The sequence below is a fragment of the Musca autumnalis genome, unplaced genomic scaffold (assembly GCF_047663935.1).
Source record: "Musca autumnalis isolate F117 unplaced genomic scaffold, ASM4766393v1 scaffold_1, whole genome shotgun sequence".
NCBI lineage: Eukaryota > Metazoa > Arthropoda > Insecta > Diptera > Muscidae > Musca > Musca autumnalis.
Window position 1 is genome coordinate 107,659,102 of NW_027411644.1, and position 9,926 is coordinate 107,669,027.

General features: G+C 38.2%; 1 protein-coding gene across 1 annotated transcript in view; it reads left to right on the plus strand.

Annotated features, from left to right (window-relative positions):
* The window catches only part of LOC141398275 (zinc finger BED domain-containing protein 4-like), a 153,471-nt gene extending 143,995 nt beyond the window's left edge, over positions 1-9,476 (plus strand). Inside the window, exon 3 of the mRNA XM_073975581.1 lies at positions 9,458-9,476. Coding sequence (XP_073831682.1) covers positions 9,458-9,476 — 19 coding nt within the window. The remainder of the gene's footprint in view (positions 1-9,457) is intronic.
* The last annotated feature ends 450 nt before the right edge of the window (positions 9,477-9,926 follow it).

Here is a 9,926-nt window from a genome sequence, read left to right on the forward strand (position 1 = left end):
ACGATGGACTGGGAAAGATGTCACAACAACACCTCAAGGTGACGCACTGTATTATAGCTGCCATGACACAAAGCATGAGTTTGGTTGCGGTTTTGTAGTTGGTCAGAGGTTAAAACATCTGGTCTCCAGCTTCACCGCAGTGAATGAAAGACTTGCTACAATTCGATTAAAAGCAAAATTCTTCAACATCAGCTTTATCTGCGCTCATGCTCCAACCGAAGACAAGGACGAACAGACCAAAGATATATTCTACGAGCGCCTAGAAGAAACATATGACCGTTGTCCTGCCCATGACATTAAAATTGTTCTAGGCGATTTTAATGCCAAAATTGGAAAGGAGAATATCTTTGGGCAAACAGTCGGGAAATTCAGTCTACATAGTGAAACATCAGACAATGGAATGAGGCTGATAGACTTCGCAGCGGCAAAAAACATGGTAGTTAGCAGTACCAGATTTAAGCATCTCGATATTCATAAGGGCACTTGGCTGTCTCCAGACCAAAGAACAATAAATCAAATTGATCACGTTGTGATAGATGGAAGATATTCATCGAGCGTGTTGGATGTACGATCGTTCCGAGGAGCAAACATAGATTCGGACCATTACCTCGTTGCAGCAAAGGTACGTCTAAACGTTGCAAATAAAGCACGGACAGACACAACACGAAACTTGGACATCGCTAAGCTGCAAACACAACAGATAGCCACAGCATATTCCACTCAACTGAGACAATTGCTTAATGAAAGCGCTTCTCGTCCCGATAACATATCAGCACAATGGCAAAATATTGCCCGCTCCATGCAAACAGCCGCAAAATCAGTACTTGGATACCAGAGACCTCCACCAAAGAATCCATGGTATGACCAGGAGTGCCGTGCTGCTACCGAAGAAAAAAATGCGGCATATAGGGCTACTTTACAATCAGTAGCAACGCGTAGCGCTCGAGAGAGGTATCGGGAGAAAAGGAGAGAGGAGAAACGTCTTTTCCGCAGGAAAAAGAGAGAGATGGAAAAGGGGGAGTGTGAACAAATAGAGATGTACAGGAGACAGTCCGAAAATTCTACCAAAGAGTGAAGCATCAAACTGATGGCTTTGGTACAGGCATATCCTCCTGTAGAGACCAACAAGGTAATTTGGTAACTGATACAGATAGTGTGCTCAGGATATGAAAAGAACATTTTTCCAAACTGTTGGTATCCGATAGCAGTGAAGATGGCGAAGATACCACAGATCCAATCCCAGAAGATGGTATTGAATGTATACCGCCCAGCCAAGATGAGGTAATGACAGCAATAAACCGGCTGAAGAATAATAAGGCGGCAGGAGCAGATGACCTACCATCCGAGCTGTTCAAAACCGGAGGCGACACGCTGGTAAGGTGTATGCATCAGCTAGTTAGCACCATCTGGAAGGAAGAACGCGTACCCGACGATTGGAACATGAACATCCTATGTCCAGTCCACAAGAAGGGTGATAAGACTGTGTGCTCCAATTACAGGGCCATAAGTCTGCTTCCTATTGCATATAAGATAGTATCTGGCATATTGTGTGAGAGACTAAAGCCTATGGTCAATGAAATTATTGGACCCTATCAGTGCGGCTTTAGACCTGACAAATCCACCATTGACCAGATATTTACCTTGAGACAAATCCTGGAAAAGACCCAAGAAATGCAGATCAACACCTTCCATCTTTTCGTCGATTATAAAGCAGCATTCGACAGCCCTATACGTTCAAAGGTGTTCCAAGCCATGTCTGATTTTGGTATTCCTGCAAAACTCATTCGGCTTTGTAGAATGACATTAACTGAGACGAGATCCTCAGTTAGAATAGGAAAGAACCTCTCCGAAGAGTTTATTACCAAAAGAGGTTTCAGACAAGGAGACGGCATGTCGTGTGATCTATTGAACATCCTGCTGGAAAAGGTCATACGAGACGCGAAGGTCAAAAGAAATGGAACGATATACACGAACAGCCATATGTTACTGGCTTATGCCGACGACATTGACATCATGGGTCGATCGGTAAAGGAAGTAACTGACACCTTTGCAAAAGTCGAAAGAGAATCTGCTAAAGTTGGTCTGGCAGTAAACGGCGAAAAAACCATGTTGATGGTATCGACGCGTAATCTGTCCACAAACCCCACACCATGTGTGAATGTTGGTACCTACAATTTTGAGGTAGTTGTGAAATACGAAGAAGAATAGTGTTGGCTAACAGATGCTACTTTGGGGTGAGTAAGCAGTTTAGGAATAAAGCCACCTCTTGTCAAACAAAAGTAACACTTTACAAAACACTGATACTACCCGTGCTAATGTATGGTTCCGAAGCATGGGTACTTGCTCAAGCAGATAAGGCAGTGCTTGGTGTGTTCGAGAGAAAAAAATTTCGAAAGATCTACGGGCCAATCTGTGTTGACGGCGAATATCGGCGTCTTATGAACAACGAGCTGTATCAACTATACAATGACATCAATGTAGTTGAACAAATCGAGATACAACGATTGCGATGGCTAGGCCATGTTATAAGAATGAGTGATGATGAACCCGCTTAAAAGGCGTATAAATACGGGCCGCATGGAGGTTCTCGCAGATCTGGAAGGCCAAAGCTTCGTTGGAGCGAACTAGTGAAACGAGATATCATAAAGCTACATATCCCAGATTGGGAAAATACAGAAGCAAACAGAGAGGATTGGAGATTTTTTCCTAGTTCGGCTTATGGAACAAATGTTCTGTAAAAGGCCAGCTAAGTAAGTAAGTAAGTCCGTGGGTGTTACGTCCGGGCACCGTTTTTTTATTGTTGGTTCTTAATAAAATTTATGAAATTACACCCTAATTTTTCTTCGTTTTCTTTATAATAACTTTAGAAAATTCACCCCAATTTGTTGTTTCTGTTAAACACTGGATTGCATTTGGGCCCTAAACATGTGCAAAAATGTCCCAATATTATTTAGACGCCTATTTGATTTTCAAATTTTCGATTTACTTGTTGTGAAGACAAATTGGCCACTACAGCTGAATGCAAAAAGGTCCCAAAAAAGCGAAATTTTCAGATTTCAGCTTAGTTCCCTAAGACCAGAGTTACTGGGAAGATGGGGAAATGGAGGGATGCAAGGCACTATAAAATTATGTTTTTTATCTCTGCAAAGTTGTGGGTAAGGACCCGAATAAGAGATTTACTACCGGTAAGCCCAGGTTAATAATTGAACTCCAGGTTGATACAATTTTCTTCGGTGTTTGCCAGAATTTAAAGGCAAGCCCAAAAGTTGAAAAAGGCAAAATACACACCCAGAAACCCAAGAGATTTCTAAGGGTGAGCAATTGGCGAAATGGTGTGCCTCTAGACTTGACGCGAACTCGAATTGAAAGTCAGCGGAGAAGGGAAACCTGGCAAAAATAGGTCCGCAATAGTCCTAGATAATGGACATGATATCAATCAAGTGTTCATTACTTTCAATAGGGCAGTGAGGACACAAGTAAAGTAAAAAAACAAGTAAGTGTAAAAAAATTAGGGACAGAGAAGAAGTTATTAACCTGAATTTAAAGAAATTAAGATAAATGAGCTTAATTTGAAAGATATTTAAAGCTCAAACAATCGTAAAAGGTCTCCAGAATGTATAAGGTGAGTTTAACTGGTGTGTTGATTTTTGCCGATTCAACAAGCGACATGTCCCCTGGCAATATGTCTTGCCTTAGATCTTCTGGTACACTCCTCCATACTCTGTTTCTCTAAACTGTCCTCTATAACCTTGAGAGCCTAGTAAAGCTCGTCCCTGCCCAAGGCTTTGGTGCTGTCAGCCGAAGATTAGTTACCTACACTCTTGACTCTAGAAACGTCCTTAAACATAGCCAGTTTTATCTGGTTTATTTATAGCTTGTTGTGCTGTCAGCCGAAGATTATTTTCCACCACACTTGACTCTAGCAACATCTTTAAACAAAGCCGGTTTATCTGGCTTATTTATAGCTTGTGGTGCATCATTCACACCTAAATTATCCGGAACACCATTGCATGATATAAACGGTGGCACTGGGTTAATTAGGCCCTGCACAGTAAATTTGTATATCCTCCACCAAATTATGAAGGGGATATTAAATTTTTTTTTATACCCTACTCCACAATGTGGGAAGGGTATTATAAGTTTGTTTTGCTAAAAATTCATGTAACACCGCGAAATATTCGCCGTAGACCCTAATGTTATATACCATATTTCATATCTCGACGAGATAAAGCGATATAGCGATGTGTGTCCGTCCGTGTGCCCGTCTGTCTATTATAAATTGTAATCAAACTTCAGGCCGCAATTATGGACCGATCGTCACGAAATTTCGTATGGAGCTCGGTTTCACATCAGAATATATCGCTATTGTTATTGGTGATGATCGTGAATTATTTAGGGGGTGAAATGGACTGCTGTGTAGGTTGCAATCACAGCCCGATCAGCGCGAAATTTTAAATAAGGTGTGAGCTTATGACAGAAAAGTAGCTTGAAATTTTACATGATGATCAGATAGTTTTAAGCGGGTGAAATGAACCGAAACTTTTGTGTGGAAATTGGAAATAAAATTAATATACAATATCTTATATCTTTATACCTGGTAGACACATTCCGCTGAGTTATTTTTGAAAGACGATCTCTATTTTCCATAGATGCCAATTATGGTCAACGTAAGAATTTTGGTCAAGGAAGATGGCAACAATTTTTGATAACGAGCGGATAGTTCTTTGCGAGTGACCTTTTGTGGGAAAAATATCAAAATTAAATGTTTGGTCCAGGGTTTCGGAGTCGGATCGAGCAATTTTGCTGGTGTCGGAGTCTGAGCTGAAAAGATAACTCGACTCCGACTCTGGGCAATTTTTTTCCACATTACAGAAATACTAGCAAAGTGTCCACTACGTCGTATGCGGAAAGGATATAAAAACAAATAAACAATATGTAAAGGGTGTTTTTTTTTTTTTTTGTAGAGGTATAGAACTTTAAGTTGTCATTACTTTTCAATATGGCGACCGATTTACCAGCTGTCAAGTGATTTATTCACAGTTTGGTTTGCCAATTCATCATGAATAGACTTACGCCCGAACAATGCTTGCAAATAGCTCGTGCCACAATAGATTTAACACCGCAAGACTACTTTCTGTGGGGCTATGTAAAGACCATTGGAAGCAAACATTCGCCGTGTTATTGCCAATATACGGCCAAAAAGTCATCGAAAATTGGACGTCCATATTGGACTACATCCGCGCCAGCCGTGGCGGTCACATTTAAAAAATTATCTTTCGTTGTTTTATTGCAACTTAATGTCTATACCTCTATAAAAAAACGCCCTTTAATATAGAAATGGCGAACACTGAAAATTTTGTTGCACTAATACCAATTTTATTCAATATTTATTACTATTTTTGTACTGTTCGTACCCCTGTAGTTCGACTTTCAAAAAGATCAGCCGTATCTCATCCTTACACATTAACGGCGAGACCAACGCTGCACATCAATACTACCCTAAACACTACCCTAAATCCCTACACCCAACAACAAATTGTGTACCATTAAGCACTTTACGTATACTTCGACGACATATCTCAACCCTAGACTGACATTAATACCAATTATTATCCGTTCGTCCAATTCCAAATTGTACCAAACTTAGAACCATTTCGTACTCTTCGTACCCATAAGTAAGATTTTCGAAAACTACATCAATCCTTCACTTTAACAGTAATCTTAATTCCGAGTTTCAGGACTCCAGCTCTATCCGTTAAACCAAATCCCAATTGTACCTAATTTGGAACAATTTAGAACTTGCGTACCCATAAGTTCGAATATTCCTTCCTCAATCCAACAGGCCTACAATAATCATAACTTCAAATTGCAGGATTCTACCGCCATCCGTTCATCTAAATCCAAATTGTACCAAATTTAGTACCATTTAGTACTTTTCGTACCCATAAGTGCGAATTTTAAAACTACTTGAATCCTACTCTTCGACTGTGGTAAGTCCAAATTTCAGGATTCCAGCTCTATTAATTCACCCAAAACCAAATTAAGTACTTTTCTTACCCATAAGTACGACTTTTCAAAACTTACTGAATCCTACACTTCTTCAGTAATAATAATTCCAAATTTCAGTATTCCATCTCTATCCGTTCACCCAAATCCATATTGTACGATATTTAGTACTTCTCTTACCCATAAGTACGAATTTTCAAAATATCCTCAATCCTACACTCCAACAGTAATCTTAATTCCAAATTCCAACCGTATACTAAAATCCAAATTGTACCAAATTTTAGTACTTTCCGTACCCATAAGTATGAATTGCCACAACTCCCTCTGTCATACACTTCAACAGTAATTTTAATTCCGAATTTCAGGAGTCCAGCTCGATCTGTTCACTCAAATCCAAATTGTACCAAATTAAGTACTGCTCGTACCCATAAGTGCGAATTTCCAAAACTTCCGCAATCCCACACTCCAACAGTAACCTTAATTCAAAACTTCAGGATTCCAGTTCTATTCGTTCACACAAATCCAAGTTGTATCAAATTTAGTACCATTTAGTGCTTTCCGTACCCTAAGTGCGAATTTCCAAAACTACCTCAATTCTACAGTCAAACAGTAATCTTAATTCCAAATTTCTGGATTCCAGCTCTATCCGAATTGTACCAAATTGTTTCAAATGTAGTACCACTTAGTACTTTTCGTATCCATAACTATGAATTTCCAAAACTACCTCAGTCCTAGACTCCAACAGTAATCCTAATTTCGATTTTCAGGAATCAAGTGCTATCCGTTCACCCAAATCCAAATTGTACCAAATCTAGTACCCATAAGTACGAATTTCCAAAACTACCCTAATCCTACACTCCAACAGTAATATTAATTCCAAATTTTAGGATTTCAGGTCTATTCGTTCACTCAAATCAAGTAATATCAATTCCAAATTTCAGGATTCCAGCTCTACCGTTCGCCCAAATCCAAACTATACTAAGTTTAGTACCATTTAGTACTTTTCGTACCCATAAGTACGAATTTCCAAAATTACCTTAATCCTACACTCACCAGTAATCTCAATTCCAAATTTCGAGGTTTCAGATTCCAAATCCCCATTGTCCCAAATATAGTACTTTTTGTACTCTAAGTACGAATTTCCAAAACTACCTTAGTCCTACACTCCAACAGTAATATCAATTCCAAATTTCAGGATTCCAGCTCCATCCGTTTACCCAAATCCAAACTGTACTAAATTTAGTACCATTTAGTACTTTTCGTACCCATAAGTACGAATTTCCAAAACTACCTCAATCCTACACTCCACCTGTAATCTCAATTCCAAATTTCGAGATTCCAGATTCCAAATCCACATTGTCCCAAATTTAGTACTTTTTGTACTCTAAGTACGAATTTCCAAAACTACCTTAGTCTTACACTCCAGCATTAATATCAATTCCAAATGTCAGTATTCCAGCTCTATCCGTTCACCCAAAGCCAAATTGTACTAAATTTAGTACCATTTAGTACTTTTCGTACCCATAAGTACGAATTTCCAAAACTACCTCAACCCTTCACTCCACCTGTAATCTCAATTCCAAATTTTGAGATTCAAGCCCTATCCGTTCACCCAAACCCCTATTGTACCAAATTTAGTACCATTTAGTACTTTAGTACGAATTTCCAAAACTACCTCCATATCGCAATCCTACGTTCCTACAGTGATCCTAGTTCCAAATTTCAGGATTCGAATTCTATCAGTTAGCCGTTGAAAACCGTTCGGTACGTTTATCCTATATTCCATCAGTGACCCTAATTCCAATTTTCAGAATTCTAACATTACCGGTTCGTCAAATACAAATGGCACCATATTTAGTACCTTTTATGACTTTTCGTACCCTTCTAGTTTGATTTTCCAAAAACCCAGCCTTATCTGTCACCTTTGGACCAAGAGTGACCCTCACCCAAAATTTCAAGATTCTAGCTTTAGCCGTTTATCATGGGCGTTGATTACACTATGCAACACTGAAAATGCAAACAACTTCTGGTATGCATTTTTTGAAAGTACATATTTAGACTACAAAAACCCTAGTAGGGTTTTGTCGTGTCAGATCCAGTTCGGATTTTATGGCCTCATCTAAACCGGGCTAAATCTACACTTTTTTGCTTTTATCAGGCCTTTATCTCAGAAACGAATAGGAATTTGGCCTTGCTATCTTTAGCAATATTGTAGCGCTAAACTAGTAGAACTTATCTTTTGAAAAAACCACATGAGAAAAACTCCATCTAGGGCTTCAAAATCTATAAAATATAGAAAATTTTACATAATTGCTGAAATTCTGGTCAGTATCGGCTAGACTATTGGGAGTTGAACCAAGTAACCTTTTGCAAAAATCTTCCAAATAAAGTTCTCAACAATTCTTTAGAACATTCTGAAACTCTAAAATGCTTACTTCATTTTGTTTCAGCGGTATTTTGCATCATATCTTTTACAACACGTATTTCAAACACAGTTCACACCAACAGTTTATTCTCGCATTTCGGATTTCACTACATTATTGACATTTTTTATTAAATCGTCGTTGAAAAATGTACTGAAAACAACGTCATAGAGGCATTTTACAACAATGACAAGTTTAGAAGAGTTGCGTATTACATTCCGGGGAATATTTTTCCAAAAGAAAATATTCAGAAAAAAATTAAAGGTTTTGGAGATACGGTGTAAACTGTATAACAATTGTGGAATTTTTGCATATATTTTGAAATTTGAAGCAATAAATGTATTTTTTCGAGTTCATTATTTCTCCAAATATTTTAATCTTGTCCTTATCTACAAATTTGCTTCAGTGGTCACAAGAAGATTCGCATTGGTTTCAAAGATATAACCCCGAATTTCTTTAAAAACTCAATATTTAACCATGTTTAGATGGGACCATAAAATCCGAGGTGGATCTGACACAACAAAACCAAACTAGGGTTTCTTGTCGTTTGGGTCTGTACTTTCAAAAAATCCTCAGTTCGAATTGTTTGCACAAGATCACCTTAAAAATGTTGCACAGTGTTATCAGTCAGTCAGTGAGTCAGTCATCATTACTGAACTTTTTTATAATATTAGATAACACTAAATTCGGCACACCAAATTTTTTCAAAAAAAATTAGCCTGTTCCCGTACTTTATAAACTGGTAAAAGTCGTAAAAGTTGTAAAAGTCGTAAACGATTTTCATATAAATTTTGTGTTCGGGAACGCAAAATATGTAAAAGTGGTAAAAATTGTAAAAACTTTTTAGTTCTGGAACAGAGCTAATATTTATTTGAAAAGAAATCTATAAGAAACATATAAGCGAACCGTAGTTAGACATAACGCCTTTTTACTTGTTTATATTGATAGGCTGAGGATATTTAGCTTTCAGTACAGCCAGCTGATTGTGTTTTACTTCTTTTCACTCTCTGTTGTATTCTGTCTTTCAGTTTGGAAGTGGTAGCTTAAAACTCTAGGACCTTGTTACACACATCAGTCGCACTAATAATGCATTTTTAATCCTTATTCGGTTCAGACCTTAACGGTGACGCTCGTTTGGGTTATTTGAAGTGTAGTTAAAAGCGCTTACATTTGATTTATTAAATGGAGATTTTGTGCTTATGCATACATACATATGTTCCTACAAACATCCGTGAAAGGACAAGGGAGACTACTATCATTTCAATGATTCACATTTGCTCCATGATATGGGACCTACTTTTTTAGGCGAAGTACACGTCTTTCGGCATCACTGCCAGAGACCTTGGAATCGAACCCCGGCACACAAAGTGCAAGTCGGTTGTACTTATAATTACACTGCAATGGCATTGCATGCTTATAGTGTTTCGAATATTCGGATGTATCTTAAATTATTGCAGCTACTGTCTTCTAAGTCCACTTTCAAATTTAACGGGCAAT